General features: G+C 42.1%; 1 protein-coding gene across 1 annotated transcript in view; it reads left to right on the forward strand.

The window, feature by feature from the left end:
• Positions 1–24533, forward strand: part of LOC126562613 (uncharacterized) — a 37284-nt gene that overhangs the window by 5346 nt on the left and 7405 nt on the right. Inside the window, exons 2-3 of the mRNA XM_050219164.1 lie at positions 10983–11144; positions 15959–16166. Of these exons, the coding sequence (XP_050075121.1) occupies positions 10983–11144; positions 15959–16166 (370 nt within the window). The remainder of the gene's footprint in view (positions 1–10982; positions 11145–15958; positions 16167–24533) is intronic.

Consider the following 24533-nt stretch of genomic DNA (forward strand, 5'->3'; position numbering starts at 1 on the left):
AAGGATAAAAGCGAAGGAAGAAGAAGGCGAAGCAGGAAAAAAGCATCATTTCAATTGAAGGTTACTTTAGGATAGGGATTGGTGTGCCGTTTTGTTTTCTTTTGCCTCATCTTTGGCTGGCTTTGTCTTTCATTTGTACGCCCAACCTCATCACAGCTTCTTTAGGGGTTGATTAAAAAGCAGGAATGGTTTCATTAGCCGTTGCAAGCGGGTGAGCATGAATATTTTATTGCACGTATAAAGCGCTCGGTTTATTATTGAAGACGTAATCCGGTTTTTATTTCATTTTTTCGCCGTTTCAATTCAGTTTTGAAATTTGGCCTGTTTAAAAAACAAATGCATTAAATGACCTTGTCATGTAAGAGAACTCTGTAACTAAATTAAACACACACACACACACACACAAGACCCCCTTATCAAGCACAAAGTTTTGCTAATGTGTCTATACAATTTTCTGGCCCTCGCTTTTCCACTTTGCAAAATCTCATCTTCTCAACTAGCTCGCACGGGAAGCTTTTTCTTGTGTGCTATCGTTGGTGGAAACATTCGCAAGCGTCCTTGAAAATTGTTGCCCTTCTTTTCATCTCTCACACGCCCCAATCTCGCTCACCCCTTTTGTCTCGTAACTCTACCGTGAAACTCACACGGGCAAACGGTATTTAATGCTGGCTGGTGGTTGTGTGAGGGTTACGGGCCGAACCGGACCACAGTTCGAGTTCGAGACACAACGAGTGGGAAACTGTGCATCGTTCACAGCCAAACTTACCTTACACGTTCACCATCCTGTGCAGGACAGTTCACAGAAAAAGGGAAATGGACGGGTGGGCGTTAAATGAAATTTGTGTGAATCACCGAAAGAAGGCGCCTGAAACAGTTGCAGTGTGTGTGTGTGTGTGTGTGTGAGCTGTGGGGGAGCTCAAGTCTAAATCGCACAACAACGCCCCGGCTCGGTGTGGCTTTAAAATCTCCAAACCAAAGCAGCAGCAGCAGCAGCAGCAGCACTTTTTTCTCCTGGCAGCCGGTGGAGAATCATCTGCAATGCAGTCAAAAACCATCCGGGAAGGAGAAGTCAGCCCCCAAAGGATCGGTTTATTTTCGGAACGTATGCTCATCAGATGCGGAGCGGTTCCTTTAGGGTGGTGTCCCGAAAGGCTAATGTGGTGCGGAGTGTAGATCCTTTTAAATCGATAAAGTTCGAAGCAAGTGGATGTACTCCCGCGTTACTCCAGTTTTTACTTCAAGGTTGGTGTGGTGGAACGGTTTGGGAGGTTCCCCAAGCGTTACTAAATAGCAATGAGTGTAATGATGCTCGCCGGAAACAGTGTGCGGCAATATGTTTGAAGGATTTATGTTGGCCTCTTGGAGTGAGACAAGGTAGCGTATTGTAGCTGTGCTGGAGTTTATGAAGAAAGTATGTTTTGACTGTTGTTTAATTTTAATTAAACTGTTATAACATTGGTGCCTGTATCAAATTCGACCTAAAGCTTTGCGGATGCTACACAACCATATTGATCTGCATATTGATCATTTTTAACATTGAATAACCTTTTAGAAGGTTGTCAGCAAAAGAAAGTTTGTAATTTGCATACATTTTGGCGTCTAATTCTACTCTTAAAATAATGCGCTTTAAAGTACGCTCTTACATAAAGCTCAAACGGCCTCGTAAATTTGCAATCCATGAGCACTCATGTGCACCCTCAAGGGTGCCCTGAGTTTTTGATGGCTCTAGCATTCCTTTTTTCCCTTTCCTTGACAAAGCTGTCAACTTTAACATATCAATTCTCAATTTAAAACACAAAGAATTCAAATCCGTTCCACTGCACAATATCGTTCTATCCAATTTCTATGCTCGGAAGTTGATTTTTTTTTTTGCAAAACTTAAATTATTATCGCCACCCATCCCTGCGTCACAATTTTCCTTCCCTTGCGAGCCGAACGTTTGAATCTCAACAGCTGCAAAACAATGCGGGCGAAAGTTTCTGCAATGAATCATTTCAAACTCATTTGCACAACCGCTCCAAGAATTTCACCAATCACATTTACGACTCAGTTCGTGTGACTCGTCAAGATCCACTCCATTACCAAAGTTTCGGTTCGAGGGTTTGATTTCGGACGAAGCGAACACTACAAAAGCTCATCAATTGTCATCGAGGAAGTATTCGATGTCTTCGTTCGTGGATGAAGTTTGTGGGTTGAAGTTCTAGTAGTATGGAATGGAAATGTCCTTAGCCCAACCACCTATTATCACGTCCGAGAGGAAGGCGCTTGAAAACTCGAAAAATGAATTGTCAATAGTCTTTCCCTACCGACGGAGGTTTGGCGGTGTAAACACTTGGAAGGATTGAGAAGTCGTTTATATAAGGCTGGGTTTCCATTTCTTGGTGTTTGTGTGATGGTTTCCAGTTTTCGGAGCACCGTTATCCGATCGGAATTCGGTACGGTATGTCATTAAGAAAATGGTTTCGTCACGTCGTCACATCGATACGTGTTGTTGGGAGAAATTGGGATGTACATCGACAGGGTTGGATTGGACGACGTATTAAGCGAACCTATGGAGAAATGTCAAGTGGTTAAGCACGTCCACTATTAAGCTACATCCACCAAAAGGTGATTAGAGTTAAATTTCCTTTGTGGCACAAATTTTGAAGAGGGTGTATTCGTTAAAAGCTCCTACATTTTTGCACTAAAATACAACTAAATCTAAATGCCAACTAAAGACTAAATCTTGTGCTTAAAAACCGAACCTGAATTCTTATAAAACCGTTGTCTTTGTCTCTTACAAACTTGATTTAGGCTCAGTGGTGGTCCCACTGGTAACAGTCAACGCAAATACATTAGAAACTCAAGTATAGCTATATTTCGCTTTGATCGGTCCTTCGAAACGTAATTCAGATAAATATAACTTCAAACATAATCGCATGCACAAAGGTCACGTTGTACAATATTCATACACCAATACGACAGTGGGAAAGCCTTCGAAAAGTCGGATTTCCTGCTGACTTCAAAATAAGCAAACGACTAAGCACAAAAAACATCATCAAAAGTCATTCTCTCGAGGGAAATTCCGAAATAGAAGAGAAATTTAACGGTTTTTTTCACGTCTACGAATTGAGACATTTCTCATTGCTTCACAGCTCCACTCCACATGCCACTTCTCACGAGAGGTGGTCCTTTAAATTGACACCAGAAAGAAATATGTTTGTATGTTCTACCTTTATTACTACCAAGGACCGAAATGGCGGTGTACGGTTCCAAGAATTTAAGCTACGACGCACGGCGTGGGTCCGTTGGAGGTGTCGTCGGTGGTGGCCTTGTTTCGTGTGACTTCCCTATCGATATGTCAGTCACGTTCGCGGTTCAACACGGTTGCCGTGTGAAACCGCGATGGAAATGGGAAACACAACAGGAAAAGGGCGGTAGCAAGCTTTCAGGTTGGTTTCAGCTGAAGGAAAGGTGCACGTGGTGCACGGTGCTGGAGTGTTTCATGTACTATTCGTTTTTTCAAAGGTTTTTTTGTTTGTGTTAATGTACAGTAACGGCAGGGACGTTAAGAGATGAAGTGAGCTTCATACACACGAGGAAAGATGTTGCTGCTAGCAAAAGTTACAAGCACAGCTGTAATATCTCGTAAGAAAATTGCAATAAATATTACAACCATTCGATATAGATTGATTTTGCACCTTCGAGAAGCTTCCTATTTGAAGAAGCAGATGCAGCTATTAACTATGACGAAGCTCGACGTTCAAGGTTCCATGGTTTGGAGCTACGAGCAGCAATAATAGAGAAGGTAAATAACCACGTTCAAATTATCGTAATGGACCGTTTGTTTCTTGCTTTGCTTTGGTTTGTGTACCGAACCGTACCGACTAGGACATGCAATCTGAGTTGATTACCTTGCCTTCGTACACGCAGTAGTGTATCATATCAAGTTTTAAGTGCTTTTGCCATACATTGCATACTTTATGGATCAATTTTAATAACGACGCGCCATAAGTTATGCAATCGTTGTACAATATTAGTTTTTACAGGGTTTATTTTGACAAATTGCGATGGAAATTGTATATATCGCCGTTCTTGCTATATACTTCCATTTCGATCGAGTAAATCCTTTCCAACCGAATAATATTTTCATTTGTTCCTCATGATTTTTGGCACAAGTAATATTCGAGATACGCAGAAAGTATACAGAAATACTGACGAAATTTTCCTTTGATATAGCAAAGACACTCAATAAACCTCTGTAACGTAAATGCTATAACTGAACGCCATATGTTATGCAATATTTTTCAAAAGAAAAATCCAAATGTCAAATAATAACAAAGAAATTACCCACTCCACTCGTGACGTGTGTTTTTATTTTATCCATCCTTATGGAATGTACCTGCTTCCAAGGATTCCGCGCCTAATGCATCGGAAGTCACCTTGGTGGACATTCAAAATTGTCATAAAAACACTGCTCAGCACTTTTGCGCTGAACATGCAAACACACACACACACACATTCAGTGAAGTTCACCGGACGAGGACACTACGTTTGACTTGCAGCAGCAGGTCACAGACAACACTCATCGTGGGGCGTGGGTATAAATTGCAGCACATCCTGTAAATAAACTACCCATAATGGTACAAGCATCTAGACGCCTAGACAACAAGAAACAAAACGTCCACCAGGCACAGATAGACAGAGAGAGAGAGCGAGCTTAAAAGCCTTGCTACTGCTACACCCTGCTACCGGGAGTTACCGGTTTATGAAGGTTGTGTGCCACTTGGCATGGCACTTTTGTGTTGACCCCAATACACACTACACACTACCACTAGTGGCTGTACATTTTTTCTCTTCGTTCTTTCTTAGCTTTATAAGCATAAAAAAAGAAGAATAAATACACTCTTCTTAGTGGAGTGCTTTTTTATGCCTTTTGGTGTCCTGTCTCGGAGCTTTACGGATTCACGGAAGTCGCCAGCAAACATGCTATACACGCTAGCATTATTGCATTGTCAACCGACGAACAGTCGTACCGATTCGTCCTAGCGCTGCCATTAACGGAAATGTCCTGCCCATCCACATCCTCGAGACTTGAAATGGGTAACCATCAACGTTTTTGTCCCTATGGAGAAGGCACCTAGTACGGTAAAAAAAAGCTTAGAAAAGTCAAAGGAATTCTTCACGAATTTGCCCCTTTTTTTTGGATCGTCGCTAAGAACGAAACGGATCGACCATAACTACTCGACACTGAGCTCGTCAGGTTCGGTGTACCATTCACGTTCATTCACTGCAAGCCTTTTGCCAATGCGCTAACTATCCATTTTGTGACCTTCCTTTTTTTTTTTCAACGTCTAACCCGTCTCGTCCTATCAGTCGTCACAGGCACTCGTCGTCGGAGAGATCCCATAGAGCTCAATCCAGCAGTACCACAATGGTTGCCACCATACAAAGCAAGATACGGGTAATATATCCTTGACAGAACGATTTTGAAGGCCGGGAAAGCATCAAAGCCTACGGAAGCGAGCAGTACATGTTTGGGGAAAGGTTTTAAGGGATTGTGTTCAAGTGAGCTTTTCGTGGCAACGGTGGCTCATCATCAATCATCCTTTCCATGGGTCGTGGTGTTCGGTGAGGTGGTGATTCGGCCTTAAGCCGAGTTTCTTCCATCCTCGAAAATTTCGTTTGGATAAGGAACGAAAACGGATGGAATGTTACAATGGTAGCAAAATGTTGCTTTACTGTGAATTCTTTCCTACTGTGCGGTGCTCAACCGCACATCGTACGGCGTAGAGGACTTACTTCAGTTCCAAAAAGCGCTGGTTCAATTTTCTTGGAGGTTTTCTGGTCCTGATGTGCAACCAAAGCCACACAACACAACACTATAAATAAAAGACACGATGGTTTCATGGACACAAACCACACACACACACACGTGCCAAGTTTCGTGTGATGATAAATAGTGTGCCACACTTTCTGCAAGCTCACCAGGGTAAGTCATCCGGACACCGTGTGTGGAGCACCGACACTCGCGTTGTTCATTTGTGCATGAATGCGTTCCTGCGAGAGTGGTGTACTGATGGAGGTGTTTCACCAGTTAACGATACTACCGCACCAGAAGAGGATGAGCTAGGAATTTTATTGGATTACGAAGGACTGTCTCCATGGCACGGATGCGAAATAGCATGTTTGTTAATAAGAACGAAATCACCGCCCTAAATGGGGATTTCTGTTTGCACACATAGACAATCCTTTTATTCTTGTTCGGGGGAAAACAAACACCTGAGTAGTAGTGGCATCAGTAGTAGCAGAAGGAGCCTCTTATCGTTATTGTTTGATAGTTTCTTAGTGGTGAGGTGATACGTTCGCAACCGAGGACCAACACAGAAGTGTTGGTTATGAAATTTTGGCTTCCCTGCCAATCCCACAAAGCTGACGTAAGTCTGCTGTGGTTTTTGCTGGTTATCGTACGGTGGCCGTGCCAGGAGGATTGAGTGTCCGGGTCAAGAAATCCTGCGCGACGAACCTGTACTTTCCAATATTGTTTGCCCGGTGAGATGTGGGTAGAGCAAACCTTTTATCTGCACTGCAAGTAAAAGGTAAATAACGCTCAAGATTGCCTTCACTCTCATGTCCATATCACTCGCACGAGTATGCTCTAGGTGGTCTCGATAGAACGTAACAACCTTCTTGATATGACGGTTTTTTTTAAGCACACCGACCGGTTTCCAGTGGCGTCTAGAGGTATGATGAATAAGCAGGTAAATGGATACCAACGCCGGTGCCGGTGTGTAATAGGAGAGCTTGAGTTACGTTGATCGTTTCAGATTCGTTGGTCGTACGGGTGACGGTGACCTCATAATTGAATAAATGTTTTCAATATACCAGTTATCCTGACTGACACCTGCTCTCCTAAGGAAGTAGGAAAAGTGTCGGAAATATTTACACAACATTAGAGAAACAAAATGGATGCATTAATTAAAGGTGAGGGCTTTGCTTTATGTCTGATGAGAGCTTTTAATTCGAAACGACTAATGGGTTTATGAGACAAATGTTATCAATGTCAAATGAAATAAGTGTATTAGAAGCCAAATCCCATGATCATTTATAGCATTTTAATGACAAAACGCCTTATTTTATGCAATTTTTAAACAATTTCAAATTCCTTAAGACTTTTTAGAAACTTATCCACCAAAAAAAAAGGCTCTCTTAAAGCTCAGTAAAGCACAATCGATAATGAATGTCTCGTTTTTTCTGCAAACAATATGTCCTACTCGTGATAGTTTAAATTTAATTTACCGTTTTATCGCACGGTAACATTCACGCGACCGTCGGCATTTTAAGCTTCAAACTCTTCCATTTGCATTTGCATTTGTCTATCATTTTATAATGAAGCAAACTTCATTGCTCATTCGTACGGCAGTCGGTCGGTGACGGCAACATTCAAGCGGCTGGTACAAAAGGAAATGGTGTTGCATTCAAATGCTGATTAGCGTTTCAGAAACCATTTCCCAGTGGGGATGGGAATTCCAGGAAATCCAAACTTATCCTCCCTAGCCCCAAGACCCATCCGTATTCTCCCCCCCTGACCCCTCATACGGGTTCCAGCGCAACAGATGAAAGACAGACAGCACCAACAGCAGTGAGCTGACGATGTGATCCGAATACAATCAGACAACTTCCCGGCTGTCTGAAGAAAGCATACACACTCCCGTTCCCGAACCTTTCGTGCCAATAGAAAGTTTTGCGAAGGTTGGCCTGGGTCCTGGCTGTGGGTGTGTGTGTGTGTGCTTGCGAGAGGGCAACTATCACTCACGTCCGTGTCACGTCGTGTTTTCAGTAGGTAAACCAACGCTTAACAGCACCAACAAGAAGATAACAGTGCCCGGAGGACACAGCACAGGTGCTCGGAATCGTTTGTTTGTTTGATGAACGACTCGCTCAGGTCCCAGGTCTTGGTCACGACACGGGACACGGGTCGTCGTCTAGGGTCGTATGTTCATTTTTGGAAGAAATAAAAGCTCTCTCTCTCTCTTACTGCTCCAGTTCTTATCGTAAAGCTCCGAAAAACAACTTCAAAACAAACTCCTTCCGGGGCCAGGTTGTTCAGGTTTCGTGTCCGTTGACTGATTGCCACGAAAAAAAGAAAAGAAAGAACATTCGGCGAAGTCGACGAAAAGTGGTGGAATCGTTGACTACTAATCAGGCTATTGTGGGTATGTTTTTGTTGTTGTTTTGAAACGATTTGTTCCTGCTCAGATCAAGCTGAAAGCAAGCAAAGAAGAATAATCAAATCTGGTTTCTTTGCTAAAGTGTACCACAGTCCCATGGTAAAAGCGTTCTTTTCTGGCGCCAGAGTGTTCCTACGGTCACGTACCAAATGTTCAAACCCGAAGTGCATGCAATGCTTCTAAAGGTTCAATCTATCTTTCGCCACCGTTTGCGACCTGTTACTACAGCTGGTTAGGTTTGCCTTTCGCTTGTTGGTGTGACGGCTCTTAGCTTCCGGTTTTTAGTCGCTTCGGTTCATCGGATTTAGTCGATTGACTTTTGAATGGTCTAATTAAGTCAACTCACGTAAGGGTCAGCAGTGGAACGTGTAGGGTGAGAGAAGCGTTCGATGCTGCATATCAATTCAGGCAGCTGCAATCATTATTACGAAACGAAGAATTAAAACTTTATCCAATATCGATCGCACTGATCCAGTGCAATAAAATTGCGGACTAATGTAAAGGGGAAAATATTTTGAGATGAATAATTAATGTGCGAAAATTAAATACTAATACCACAAGTCTGGTTGGAAACTCGAGACCGATTCATGTAAATGATGTTGATTAGAAGATTGAAAATGGAAAGAAATTTAATTAGTCTTCGTGCATAATGCATTGCTATCGTGGCAGAAGCTTTTTAAGCATGAGTATTGCATACATTTTGGCGTTTGATTGTTGGAATCCACAATGGAATCTAAAAGTAAATTATCTGCTTCCCAACGAAATGAATCAAATGTACCCGACAGACAAAATTAGGATGTTTGATATCTACCAAAAGATAATCGGAGCACCATAATTTACTTTTTGTTTCGCTCAAAGAAACTTTATATTATCCACCATCAATTGATTCTATTGTATTGTTCAACATGATCAAATGACCGCTCACACACTTGAGACGACAGAAAACTAAAAAACATTCAGACACTCATAAATTTCTGTCACCACTAGAGGACTAAGCAGTGCTTAGAAAACCTGATGCAACCAAACAAAAGAAGTCCCGGTGTGAATACTCTAACAAGTGCCCGTCCAAGACCCGCACAACAGTGGAGGATAAGTTTCCTTTTGTTCTGTAAGCACTACGCCCGTCGATGCTGCCTGTCTGCTGGTACTTTCTGATCTCTCACCCTCTCTCTATTAAGCTCTTAGTTTGTGTGTGTGTGTGTTTTTTTTTTATTTTGTCCTCTTATGTCTGACCAGATGACCCAGAAAAAAGGCGCACACAGCTATGGACGTAAAATGAAAACCAGTTTCATGGAAAAAGTTTTCTCAAATTAAAGTTTCTTGTTCACAGCCCCGGGGAAAATGGCGAAGCAAGAGGTAGTACAGTTGACTAATGCACTTACCAAAAGGGGAAAAGAAAAAAAACGGTGTACGGTTGTTCAATTGCTTGTTGAATGCGGGTCTAGCGATGTGCAATGTGCAGCTGCTAACGATAGGTTTTGGGAGTGCAGAAATGGCCGTGTGAGGCAAGAGAACTATGCCAGAAAACTTTACCTAACAAAACAGTTCCAATCGATCAGCACCTATTATCGGTTGGATCGTGGACAAAGTTTCGTTAGTGTATTCAATTATTTTATTAAGTCTTCTCGTGGTGATATCGAGTGGCACGCCTAAATGTAGGCAAATTGCAAAGGGAAATCACGTTTTGAAGATTTTTTTTGCACACATTTCTAATTCTGTTCCCAGCTTGGAACGGACTCAAATCAGCATAGTACTTCCGCTCTTAAATCACACACACACAAAAATCATACATACATTAGCAGTTGCAAATTCTTTAAGGTTATTTATGTAGCGTGTAGTCAAAAGCCATTCCTGAGGATGGTTTTAAGTAGGATTTAAGACATCATCATACCCCTCTAACCATTCCTTTGGCTGCTGTTTATTCTGGATAGTCCTTGGCTCGTGTGTTTTTCCCTCTTTCGGTTTCACACATCCTTTCCCTTATGCATAAACATTGGCAAGAAGAGCACACTAGAGAGCTAGACTAATATTTTACCATCGATTATCATAAATGTGTACTGAAGCTTTTTTTTACCCCAGTGTGTGGATGTTGAAAAAAAGCTTCTAAGAAGCACTACAAACGACGGCGAATAACCGTCTTTGATATTTCAAGCATATAGTGTCGGAAGCTTCGTTATCTTGTCCTCGCTTGCAGCCATACTTCTACGCCGATCGCCGGACGCCGTAAAATGTTCGATCGATTAGATGCGAATTTTATCCAACCATCATGCCCCAGGCGGCGGTGGTATAAGCCATTTTTATTCCTTTTTTTCCCTTCACTGCTCCCGATAAGCCATGCCCGCAACACAAAATGACTTTATTAAATACGTTATCGGTTGGATCGGTGGCAAACAACGTCACCGTCGCCTGAATGTTGATGTTGTGCTGATATTTCCGAAACGGAAGGAAATTGCTAATGGGACACATTAAGCGTCCCCGTCTTGTTTGGGCGGTATGGGAAAATCGTTAATTTTCTTCAGTGAATGCATGCCTGTGTGTGTGTGTGTGTGCATCTAAAAGGATGTGATTCGTTCCAGATTCTTTTACCGATCGTATAATATCTTCCCCAAGCAGCAGTCCATTAACTTCTGGCGACTGCAGCGCTGTGTCCAGTTCATTAAATCTTCGAAGAAAAAAAAAACCCTCCTCCGTTGAATGTTCCAGGTTTTGCTCCATTTCTGTGTGCTAATGCTTCTCGAATGTCTTGCTTTTTTTGTCTCTCTCCCTTTACAGCCCTACGACAGCCGGCAGCTGATGGTGACGGTGTTCGTGTGCCTCTGGGGAGCTCGGCTATCCGGCTATCTGCTCTATCGGATCGTGAAAATCGGACGCGACAAGCAGTTCGAGGACAATCGGCGCAATGTGATCCGGTTCGCCGTCTTCTGGACGTTTCAGGTGAGTCACTGTGTATGTGTATGTGTGCGCGTGTGCCCGTACAATTTGCTTCAATGTTTTATTTTACCATTCGATCCCATTCGTGGCCGGTGTGGCACAATGTAACTGTATTTTTTCCTCCACCTTCGGGTCAAGAACCAATGAAGCGTTTTATGTGACATTCATTGTGTCGATAAGAGTCGTGCGCCGAACGAATGTTCCATTCGATTCCAACTGTCGACCAATTTGTAAATCGGTTCGTCCGATTTTTTCGCAATGTCTGTCGGGAAGAGGCGAAACGGATTATTTTGGAAAGTCCAAGATTATGGCCGCACTGTTTAACGGGTAGGAATTTTGATTCATAAATCGAGGATTTGTATTGGTGTGATGCGATTGGCTACATTTAGGCGTCATTAGTAGATGGGATTTTCTCACTGCAATGTAAGAAGCTGCAATGTAAGAAGTTTTGCGTGTGATGCTTCTGAAGAAAGGGAAATAATGTTAAATGAAACAACAGCGAAGCTTGTCTCCACACGATGAAACGTAGGTTCAAATCCCATCTGGACCGTTTCACGGTGGTGAAGTCTGATAATCCAATTATTAATAACTGATAGCTCTCGAAAGTCATTCGATAGTCGGCTTTGCCAAGTAGGTCGTTAAGCTTAGTAGAAGAAGTATGTTAAGGAAATTAGATAAATAAAATAAATTATCAGTAACAGAAAATCTGGAGGATTTTTATCCAAAAAGCAACATCGATTTCTCGCCTAATGCATGTTTCATTTGCACTTTAAAGCTATAATTAGTACCTTCCCTTCTTTCGTAAGGATAAAATAAAGCGCTAAAAGTAATCGATACACGAGTAAACATTTGCTCAACACTTGTATGCATGTTGACGAGCAAATGAAGCAGCTAAACACAGCCCAGCTCACGCTACGAACGGTATCGCTCACCCCGACTTTTCATTTCCATTTGATTGAAATGAACGAGATATCTTCCGCCTACAGTCTGTATTGTTCTTGTGTAATTAATTTTGTTCGACGCGTGGAATAGAAAACCACCTATCGCGAAGCACCAACATCAGTAATGCAATGTTACTTACTAGAGGAGCCAATTTCAGTAGAAAAAAAAAGGCGGAGGTGTTCTCAAACACTGTTCTACTGCTGGGGCTGGATCAATAATGCAAATGGTAGCGGGAATGCAACCACACCGATGTACCCTACCGCCCGAGCAGGATGAGTGGGTTCGTTGACGATCGTGAGCAAACAACGTTCACTTTGACAGAGCGCTATTTCAATAAATTCGTAAGCACAACGATGACTAGTTTCATTTGCATTTGCCAGCACGGTGGCTGCGTACGACATATGTATATAGGAAGCACAATGTATTAGAATCATAAATAAGTGTTTTCCGGAACAGCAATTTTGTATTTGTTTTTGTGATATAATTTGTGATGCAAGGAATGGGCGTTTGTTTGGCGATAGTGAAGTAAATATTTGGAATTTAATTTTAAAATTAGTTTTAATAGATTTCAAACAGTTTTTTGACTAAGCATATTAAAAAAAGATATCAGGATTGAATACTTTATTCGTAATATCGTATTATCTAGTGGGGAAAAGACCCAAAAATGATTGATGACCCACAGCAACAATCCTTTCTCAGTCGAAAATTTCCGAACCTCAATCCATTGCAATAAGTTGGTTGATTTACTACTTCACCTTATTATATATTTATACACAAGAATAGGGTTAAAAAAAAACAATCTTCCTGTTATAATACGTCATGTCAAACGGATCAAGGCACCAGCACATTATTTAATACGCTTTATTTTGGGCAAACATCTTCCAATATACAAGCATGAAAAGGATCAATAGCTGGTGTCCCAGGTGCTTCCAAAAAGTGCAAAATAACGAAAACAAATATATCGTCTACTTCCTAACCCAGCTTTCCTACCAGCCGAGCATAATGGATTGTTTATAGCGTCGGGCATTTCCTGTCTTGGTTGTTTTTGGCTGCCAGAAATGTGTTTCAATTCCTGGAGAAGGTTGAACGCATACTCTGCCGGTGCAAATACTTAGGAAAGAAATATTTCAAACTAAGCCAGTATGCTACAGCACACACTTACTCAGTCATTTCCGGGACTTGAACTTAAGTTCGTTGCATTGTTGTTTAGTGCCGAGCTAGCCATTTGCAGGCCATAAATTATTTAACTAATTTTCAGCGATTTGTAGCCTTCGGCATTGGCAGTCACAGGCACGTTGTGAGACAATGCTCTACTCTTCCGAACCGAACCAGTTTTAGATTCAAATGCAAATGAACTACAGACATAATCCGATCGGAACATCCTCAGCGTGCAGCTTTCCACCGCCCTAGAACTCGGACAGTTCTAGCAGCGTTCTGGTTCGGCTTCCTCCAGATTGAAAGATAACGTGCAGTAGTGGAGAATGGTCACGCAAACGTAACACTCAGGGCAAAGAATAGAAGCATATCCGTGCATTGAGCCAAAGTGTATAAATAATTTACCACCCAGCGGCGGGTAATTACTACGAGTAGCGCACGTGCGTGATATTGCGCCACCGTATGCATTTTCTGGCTGTGAGACTAAAGCAAACACATGAACTAAAAAGAAAATTCCACACACTCACACACACGCGCTTCCGAATGGAAAGGTGAATTTTTCTTTCACCTAACAATAGCACATCGGTAGCGGCAGTGGGACGATGTACTTTCCATTAGTGGGTGCTGTTAGTAACACGTTTCGTATGGAAATAAATGCCGGCATAGTATACAGTTAATGGGAGCTGGGAGTTGCATAGTAATTGGTGCAACTTTTGCATCAATTGTAGAGCTGCAAAGTAGTGGCAATATTGCCCCATTTTCCTTTTGGCTTCGCTCCTGTTTGTTCCCTTACCTCCTACTGATATGGTGTAAATTATAGGAACTAACTAAAAGCACGATATTAAATTGTTCTTAGAAATGGGAAGGTCTTCGGCAAGCAATACCAGAAGCATGAACTTTTGACCTCTTTTGAAATGTTTATTAAAAGGGTAGCAATTCAGCAGAAATGTATATACAGATTAACGAAGATGAAAGTGAAAAAATATGAAATAAATAATGTAAAAATATTTTCATATTTAAACTAAATGAAAAATTGAAATTGAAAAATTAAATGCATGAGATAGAGTGATCCTAAAAGATAAATTTTCAACGTGGTTTTTAATGAGTGAAACAGGATAAAACATCACTAATTGTGGTTGTTAAACTAGACATGTAAATGTGATGCAAAACATTTTAGAAGATTTACTCAATTGAAGAAAAATAGAGCTAAAACTTTTCCACTTTTATTTTTCTAAAATTTGTACACAAAAGTGCATAAATAATTAATTTTTGTAGCCTCCTTTTCGTCATCAAACTGCCAGGTATGGAAGCCTCTCTCTTCGGTCTGAAATCACACAGGAGTAAGGAACTATTCCAAATCAAAATTGACATTGAACCTATTTTCAGCGGCCTTTAAAATAAAATATAAAATAATTGTCAGGTTTTAAAAGTTCAAACCTAAAAGAGCTTCGAATAGAAAATATTTTTGATGGTTTAAGTTTGAACTTTAACCTTGAGTTTAAGGTTACGCACTGTTCGATAAGAAACTAAATGAAATAATTAAATTTCTCGAGGTTTTTCATCGTTGGAAATCACCCAACGGTATTATTTTTAATTAAAATAACTCATTTTCTCGGAAGCAATGTTAAGATCATGCCAAAGTTTCGGATGTAATTAATAATAACCATTAGCAGGATTATTCTGGCTACACGCATTTCCAACACAAAGCCCGGATGATTTAATCCACATTGTTCAAATGAAGCAAACGTGATAAATTACACCGACAACGGTACAGTTAAGCTCACCTCATTACATCTAAGAAAGCGGAATAGAAAAAACCCAGAAGGAAAAAGGCAAAGTTTTCCAGGGAGATTTTAAATCACATATATTTCTTGTATCTTTACTACCAAGAAAGGCCCCTTCACTCCCTAGGGTGAGTGGTAATCCAAACCAGTTCGACAGTAAACAAACAGGCCAACCGATACACCGATCTACTCGTCTCACCAGCACCATCATCATCGGGGCGATGATTACCACATGCGGTGCTGCAAATTATGAAATGAAACACCCAAACTCCTCAATCTTGTGTGAATGAGAAGCGAGCCATTTTCCTTGTGAAAACTTTTTCCGCTTTTCGAGCTACATCGTGCCAAAGTTATTCACGCAGAAATTAAAACTTTTCTTCTGTTCGCTTTTTGTTCCGCTTCTCCCTTGGACGGTGGATGATTGACGGTGGATGAAAAGTTTTCCGCTAGCAAAAGAGAGAAAGAGAAGCGTGCAATGCGTGTGTATGTGTGTGTGTGTGAGAAAGAATAGGGAAAATAATTGCTTAAGAAAAACGCTTCCAACAGCTTTAAAACAGCTCGGTACGTTGGATGAGGATCATTTTTTTGTATAAAAATTCAACCAGTACAAGAGGTAGAAGAGAAAGAAACAGTTTAAAGACACCATTGTAGTCATTTCCGTGGGACAATTTTGGTTCCAACTCATTTCCTTCTTTTTCTTATTCCTGTCCACATGACAACTGTTCCCGAGGTTTTGTACTAGAATGATACGCTTTCCCCCAATTTGGGTAACTAATTAATACGCTCCATCGTCCGAACAGCTCCAGCTCGTCGTTTCATTATTCGTCATTCGTCACGCCGACGCTTTTCTATGGCCATCGCTTTTAATGTTTTATGCTCAACACACACACAGCTCCATTAATACTTTTCTTCCTGTCTCTCTCTCCCTCTCTTCAGGCCGTCTGGGTGTTTGTCGTATCGCTGCCAGTCATTATCATCAACTCACCAAGACACTCGTACCCGAAAGCACCGAAAACGATGACGACGCTGGACTCGGCCGGGACGGGCATGTTCATCACGGGTTTGCTGGCGGAAACGTACGCCGATCTGCAGAAGTTTTCCTTCCGCCAGGACCCGATCAATCAGGGCAAGTTTTGCAACGATGGTAAGTTGTGTTTGCTGCTGCGGCCCGGGGTAGCCGTCCGACAGAAAGGCAGAGCTTTCGCATAAAAAGGAGTTAAATTAAATCGCTTTCGACGCCTAAATGTAGGCTTTGTTGTGTTTTTCTCTGCTGTAATTCAACCGTCAGCCCCCCAAACGGTGTTCATTCTCGTGGTCGTCTTGTACGACGCTGGGGTGGATTGTAATACTCACAATTACTTGACCTTCGGCAGGGAAAGGCGAGGACTTTCTTTCTTTTTTTGAATGGGTGGTGTAACCTTCGGTTTAATGTTTAGCCGGTCGGCCGGTCGTTCATTAGTGCCCACTTTAACGGTGTCATGCTCATCACCCTGCGACATACGACGCGAAACGTTTGGTCGGGCGTCTTTTAGGCATCTACAGCTTGGTTGTTTTTTCCCTCATTTTCTCGTTTCTCTTCCTCGTCATTAATCTTTCGACGTAACCATAAACTGTGCCCGGTGCTCCCTGTGACGAGAGTTCCCCGCGACAAGACGTAGTGCACGATCGTCAAACCATCCCCGGATGATATCAGCGAGATAAGCAACCACTAGAAAGTCTTTGCCACGTTTAGTGCCCTGGTAATCTGGTAGATGTTTCCTTGAGGAACGTTCTAGCCCGCTCATAAGCCAAAAACGAGTGTCGGTGCCGGGTTTAACTAGACTTTGAAAGCTTCACTCATCAGCACAATGCGATTTGTGACACGCTTTTTTATGATTTGCTTCCGACAACCACCCGATAAGAGACCGACCCGTTTGGCTCGTTTGCAGACGGTAGTATTCGTGGTGCTTCTTTCGGCATTTGAAATTCTCATCATGAAACACGGACACGGCCGTCTCGCGCTGCTGCTACCAGCAACGTGACCCAAGAACGCATTAGTGACCTTTTTAGGTCCTACGTATCTCTCTCTCTCTTTCTCTGCTTTATTTAAAAATTACATTTTAAGCTGCCAAACCTCAAAGCTATCGCGAGTCTGCGAGCGTGAGCGACGTGTGATGAGTTTCATAAATTTGACTGCTTTACAACGGTGTCCCAACAGTCGAAAAGGAAAAACAGAAAAACCTGTTCCATTCGCGACGTGATAGAGCACCGTACCGAGACCATTTGTGAGGTTAAAAATTTACATTTCATTTGTGATCGTTTTGGTCGTGCTGCTTGTCATCGGCACCACGGTTGGCAGGCGTGGAAGAGTTGTTTTTTTTTTAATGTGGAATATTGAGTCCGTCGATGTTGCGTTGCGTGCGTCGTAATTTTAATATCGGTAATGAGTTCTACCTGGTTCCGGGAAGTGCGAATTAATGTCCCGTGAGATGGGAACCGTTTTTGCGAACTTTGCATGCACGGTATGACGTCCATTATCGGTGCTGATGGGGAAAATGTGATCAATTTGCTGAATGAGGTTACTTTTTTATTTGTGTTTGTTTTTTTTTTTTGCATGAGCATGAAGGAGATAAAGGAATTTCTATTTTATTGAACGTACAGCAGTGTATGCTCTGCCCTGAAAGCTTTATTGAAAAAAGCACCTGAAAGTATGCAATCTACATGACAATGTTTTTTTTAATTTAAAGAGCGTCAGCTGGTGTGAAGCAAATTAAACATCTAATTTAGATTGGATGCATGAACACATTGTATACGTTTAGGCCTTTGGCAGTGTAAAAAAAATTTAAAAGATGATGCTGGCGCAATTTTACTCGTATTATGAATGCGCAAGTCTGAGAGGCAACAATTGTGAGCATAAACGAAACATCCATTCAAGCAGCAAGGTATTTATCGCAACCGTTTCCGACACAAGACTGCCTTCCTGAAAGAGTACACTTTGGCTTTTGGTGAAAGCATACGGCCTCACCACATCTGCCGAATTGTTTGCACACCAATCAAGCATGCCTAATCAGGCGAGCGAAAAACGAGCAATCAAGCCACAAACCACAGCCAAGTCATCGGCTTGAAGCTGGGAGGCGCCTTCTACCGCCTCTGATGATGATGTCTCATCAGCACTGGACAATTTGTACGCCAACGACATAATTGAATGCGTCGCATCGGCTTTAGGCAGCACATAATACGCTACAGACGACCTGATCTACAACCGTATACACATTCTCGGTTCATGCACACACACTCACATTTTGATACACCGTACGCCGATGGGTAGTATGCATAATGCGACCTTCTTGCTCTTCAGGAGTCAAGAGAGACAGAGAAAAGGAGAGGGACAAGTAAGGGGTTTTCCATCGAAAAAAAGGCTCAAGATATGTCTCGAAAGTTTTTCTCATGAAACGAATGGGATGATCGTGTTTTCCCTGCCCCAGCCAGAGAATGGCGGGCAGGTAGGCGCAATGTGCAACGCGAGGCAAAAGGCAACAAAAACATTGTACCGAAAATATTTGAACCGTAATTCGGCGCAAAGATACATACACATACACACACACGCAAACACAAAAACGGTGCAAGATGGATTGTACGTATTTCTGGGAAATTGGTTTTGCGCTCCATTTTTTGTCCCCGCTTCGTACAGAGATGGTTTGGATCGGTGGATCAATATTTACCATTCGGTGGCATCTCGCATACTAATCCGATTACGGTATCCGTGTGGCACGGTAGGTACAAGATACTACCGAAAAGCTCTGGCCATGGCTGAACCAAATTGAGGGATGTGTTTCTGTGAAATGATTCCTCTCATTTCGATGTACCGGCGCACTTTCCAAACCGTCGGTTTATTCATGGGATTTTATCATACTAGCTAGCTTAGCATTCGAGCTTGCGTAAGAAACACACCGCAAGGGACTCGGGCGCACATTCTGACCTATGGAGAAATGGTTCATCCTTTTCGAGTCGTAAGGTGTTCGCACACGGTTTAGGGACACCCATCAGTTGGTTTTGGGGTATTAAAATAAAAGGAAAATTTTTGTGATTGTGTACATTCTGGTGGAGAAGATTATTTTTCTATCTACAAGGGAATTTGAAAAACAAACCATTTGCTTAGCATAATTCTATTTACTGTTGAAAAAGAAGACAAAAAACTTGAAACGAATTCTCATGAAAATTGTATGCGCAGTATATTTTTGAAATTCTTATTGGATTAGCCACGCTTGGAATAATATTTTTATTGAGTGGTGCAGCTTAGGAAAAATCGTATTTTGATTTCGAACCTTCATCGTGTTAACGACCGCCCTAATGGTGTTACGTGCTCATCACATATACATTCGCTACGATACAATTTATTTCAATATTTTCCTCATCCATCTCTCACCGGCAACCCCTTTTTCCTGTAGCCTCATTTACACCTCAAATCAAACAAATCAATCCTCATCAAAGCTGAGCCATGTCGGAAGGATCGTCCCACTAGAGATAGCGAACGAAGCCACGAACCGTCCTCGTTATGTGAGCTTACAAACGGATACAATTGATGCTCGATCGATTTGTGCTGTAAGTGCCCTGTAGCCGGTCGTTCCCATGGACGGTCCGACGGGTTGAGCGATGAAATCCCGGACCGTCGTGGAAAAGCCCGACCGGTATGCAGCCAGCACTTCCAGCAGTGGAGCACTACTCGAGTAGCAGTATATCCCCAACCCAACGGGTTGACATTAACGAGCGGTTTAGATTTTAAACGATTATGTTGTCAGTCGAGGGAATCACGCCACGGAAGCCGGGTCAAAGCCTCATCTGCTCTGGGTATCGTTTAGCGCTGGCAACTGGCTGTATGAGACGAGATATGGGTTTGATGGGAGGGATTTGTAAGCGAATAATTGGCCTAATACTGAGGGTGATCTTGTGAGATGAAATACGAGGTCACAGGTGTTGCTCGGGATGTGCTTCTGAAAAGATGTTAAATATTATGAAGAATATTTTGAAACAATTTTCATCTCCGTTGCTGTTTGATGAAATATCAATATTATTATCTTGTTGGTTTTAGTTTTTTGGTGCTGATATTTGTAGCAACAATTGATAATTGATATTTTTGGTGCCGGCTAGAGGATTCCTTTAGCGTTCGAATGATTAACGCCCCTTCTCTCCCCCAAACAGTTATGAAACGAGTATGAGCCTCATCTATGCCTCATTTAGTTGCCCAGTTGTCTCGTCAGTTGTCTCGTATAAGCTTCCCCAGTGGCACGATGAAGAACTACAAGGATTCAGCTTGTCTATAGCAACCTCCTTCCGGGCGGGAGGGTGGAGGAATCGGGATGAGGTGTTGAAAGAAATCGGACCGAAATTCACGAGCGAGCTATCGCCAATTTTCCGCAGAAAACCCCTTATTCGTAGAACAGCCGGGCGGGAGGTGGAGGAATCGGGATGGCGTGCTCCACAAAAGGCGATAGCTCCACGCGTCCAACGATATGCAGGACGCGAAGATCGGACCAAGAATGAGCGAGTTATCACCGGTTTTCAATGAGAATGCTCCTTTTTCGTGGAATAACTGGGTGAGGGGTGGAGGGTTCGTGTTGGGGTGTTCAGCGGCCTCAAGACGCATCCAACGGTAAGAATGTCCGATTTATCTTTGATTTTCGATGTGAAAGCTGTTGTTTTCTGCAATAACTAGGTGAGGTGTGATGGGATCGGTTTGAGGTGTTCGGCAAAAACATGTGCGGCCTCAAGACGCATCCAACTGTATGCCAGACGCCAGGATCGAACCATATCTGAGCGAATTATCGCCGATTTTCGACACGAATGCTGTTGTTTTTCACAATAATTGGACAGGGGGTGGAGGGATCCGGTTGAGGTGTTCGGCAAAAAGATACGCGGCCTCAAGACGCATCCGACAGTATGCCGAGCGTCCCGATCAGTCCAGGAATGACCGAGTTATCGCCGATTTTCCCTGGGAATGCTGCTGGCAAAATTTCCCGGGAGTGTTTGGAAAATCCTCCCTTAGTTCCCCTGGTAGTACCCCGTTACTAGTGACTGGTAGTAACAGGAGAGCATAAATTCGAGAAGGTTGCTCGTATCGGCCGAAAAATTCCAAATCCAAACTTAAAATCTAAAATCAGGTTCAAAATCCCGAGTCAAAATTACGAGTTGAATTCCACAATTAAAATTTCCAACCTAAATTTAAAACTGACTTTGAATTTTAAAACTGATTTTGGAATTTTTGGCCCGGTACCAGCTACCTCCTCGAAGTCATGCTCTCCTGTCACTACCAGTCGCTCCTGGTCGGATTTTTGTGGCAAAAATCCGGAAATTATGCGGCAAAATTCAACCAGGAGTAACAGGAGAACATACCAGTCGAGGAGGTAGCTCGGGCCGGCCAAAAAATCAAAATTCAATTTTAAAAGTGGTTAGAAAATTATTTCTTTCCGTCACGACAAATATTTTTCCGTCCCTTTTAAATATTGTCTTTCAATTTTAAGTTTTTTTGGTCTCATTTTTAATTCTTTCTTTAAGTATGTTTTAAAAACACCTCCAAAACATGGTTCTTTAATATTAAAGGGAACTAAGAGGGATTTTCCTACACCGGGAGAGGGTGAGGGGGAATTCTGCCAGCAGCATTCCCATGGAAAATCGGCGATAACTCATTCATACCTGGTTCGATCTGGACGCTCGGCATACCGTTGGATGCGTCTTGAGGTTGCGCATCTTTTTGCAGAACACTACAACCCGATTCCTCCACAACGCCCAGTTTTTCGATAGCTCGATCAATTTTGGTCCGATCGGAAAGTTCCGCATATCGTTGTATGCGTCTTTGGACCGCGCATCCAACCTGTGGTCTGAAGATACTGATCGGTTGAATACTCTACCTTTATCTGGTTGTTGTTAGGCAGTTTGACCACTCTCGGAAGAGTCCCTACTGCTGTTGGAGTCAAGCAACTTGCAGCAGGAATATGGAAGAAACTTTCATTGCTTCTCTTTTCGAGTCGGAAACACCAGGAAGTGAACTGTGGACTGCCGATAAGCGAGATTCGCCTTATAAAGCAATTTTGTTCATATGAACAAATTTGAAATTCATCTGAACAAAAAATTTGGTGTTCTTTTATTATGGAATTGAAAAGCGGTCTTGTAAGATTAGATATCTACACGAAATTTTAGTCTTCTGCACGCGACGAAGCTTCATAATTTCCATGCCTGTTTACTAAAAAAAATATATAAAAACTATCGTAATGATCCGTTGGTTTTTTAAAATCCTACCTCAGATTGAAGTTTGAAGTGATGATAAATATTACAATATTTGCTCTCTTAGACAGCAACGACATTTATCAGAAAAATCAATTTAATCCAAATTGGATTGTTGTACAGCTTCTGCTAACCTTATGAACACATTCACTCAAAGTATAGTAGTTCATCAATTAATTTCAACGCAGTTTTTGCCCGTTCTCTTCATACTTTTAATGACTTCACCGGTACAATGTAGCTATTATGTAGACGAGTCTTTTTCCCTCTCTCTCGTCTAAAAGTGCAAACGACCATTTAAACAGGAAGTTCATTTTCAAACGCTCCCTCACATGGAAACCATGCGACAAAGCAAATATTCTTGCGTGGCTTACGATTGAACGTGAACACGAAAGGCCTTGCTACAGTTGGAGATGGCAGGGTGCGAGGAAAAAAAAGGCAAAAAATAAACTGCATTGCAAGAGGATGCAGAAATAAGCTCACACACTCACCCTTACATATGAACGTACTCGGCTCGAGCGTACATTATCATTATGCTAATGGCAATGTCAGTACGATGAAGTTTGTAATAAGACTGCCCATTGTGCAATCAAAGTCATTGTCTGTCGGGATGGCACTTTCCGGTGGGGTGCTGAATGCTTAATGCAATCTGGCCGGTGCAGAAGGTCTGTGCAGACTTTTGCCAAGAATGTTACGTTTTAAAAGCGATACAAACGTTCTTTGAATGGTGTTTTAAATATGCCAATTGGCAAGTGAAACCTTAAAAAACAAATGTATAACGATTCAATTTTGCCCCTAATACACAGCCTTAAGCTTTCAATGTAACATGTAACGCGAAAAAAGCTACTATTAATTCGTGCATCGTAAATAACGTACGAAAGCACCATAAACCAATTCTCCTATTGATGCCAGAGCATCGATACGACCAATTAAGCGTCATATGCGTCATTACATAAATTACTGACTATCGTTTGACGTTCAATTAATAATCCCTCTCGATGGTACAACTCGTTCTCCATTCTTGCACGCTCCGAAGGATTTACAAACATTGCAATAGTAGCCATCTATCGTGCATTTGGCGATGGCTGCACGTGCTTGCCGGCATGTTGCAATCGATCACTCGTACCATCTATGCGCCATGGTAAACGAAGCGGAAGCATTCGAATAACAGCACCATTCGTTTATGATCCAATAAATAGGTGCATCCTTTCTCTCCGTGCCTTCTCTTACAACCATTCCACAGTGCACGGTCTAATCGGATCACGGTCGGTTTTCCGTTGTCATGTTGTCATTCGCTTCGCACAGGCCGTGAGGCAGCTTATTTGTTCGTTTGAAGCGAGCAGCACCGAAAAAACAACACCGAAATGGATGCACAAGATTGTTGAAAAATTTAGCGCACATACTATGTCACTCTGTATGTGGCATCGTGCCAAAGCAGTCCCGTTTGCACTAAAGGTGGAACCGTATCTCCTACTGCCATTGGTACTGCTTTGTGTGTGTATGTTTTTTTTCCTGTTTGCAATGCTTTCATTTAGTCCCAATGTTCAGTCTAGGACATGATAAACGAAGCCATTTGTATCCAATTTTTTTGTATTGTTTGATGAGTCTGTATGAGTCTGTGTGTGCTTCCTCAACGTTCCAATGACTGAAACGACAATGACCGGCGGCATGTGATAAATGGTGTCGAGTATCGGTGGAGGGCCACATGTTTACTTATGCTATTTGTGCCCAATGCAAACACCATCATTCGGTACGGCTGATGAGCATTAGATTGCAGACGATCGTATTCCTTTCTCTCGTACCACGGAATGGTGCTGTAAAATGGAAAGCTTCTTTGTGGGTTTCCAATCGATGGTTTAAAGTGTGGAGGAGACATTTGCCGAGATTTGGTATCCCCACTCTTTTTTTTAAAGCGTTCGATTGGGATATGTTTGTCACTATTAAGAGGTTAAATATTGATATTTTGTGCGTTGAATTGGTGAGAAGAATTTTCTTTTCTTCTTAATTCCTTTTTCCAGATGAAAATAAATAAACAAAAAACATCGATGGAGACGCCTAGTCGCTTGTAGTAAATATTTAATTTTCTAAGTTATTTTTAATGAAAAAACGACGACTCTCTTCGGCATGGAAACAACTATCACCGTATGATGCAGCATCAGATGCAGCAACGTCCACTACTTTTGTATCTGGCTTTTGCATCTAAGAGTATGCGTTGGGGTTTGGCTGGACGTTTGCCGGCTGGCTGGCTGTCCGTTAC

The sequence above is a fragment of the Anopheles maculipalpis genome, chromosome 3RL, assembly GCF_943734695.1.
Source record: "Anopheles maculipalpis chromosome 3RL, idAnoMacuDA_375_x, whole genome shotgun sequence".
In the NCBI taxonomy this organism is placed as follows: Eukaryota; Metazoa; Arthropoda; class Insecta; order Diptera; family Culicidae; genus Anopheles; species Anopheles maculipalpis.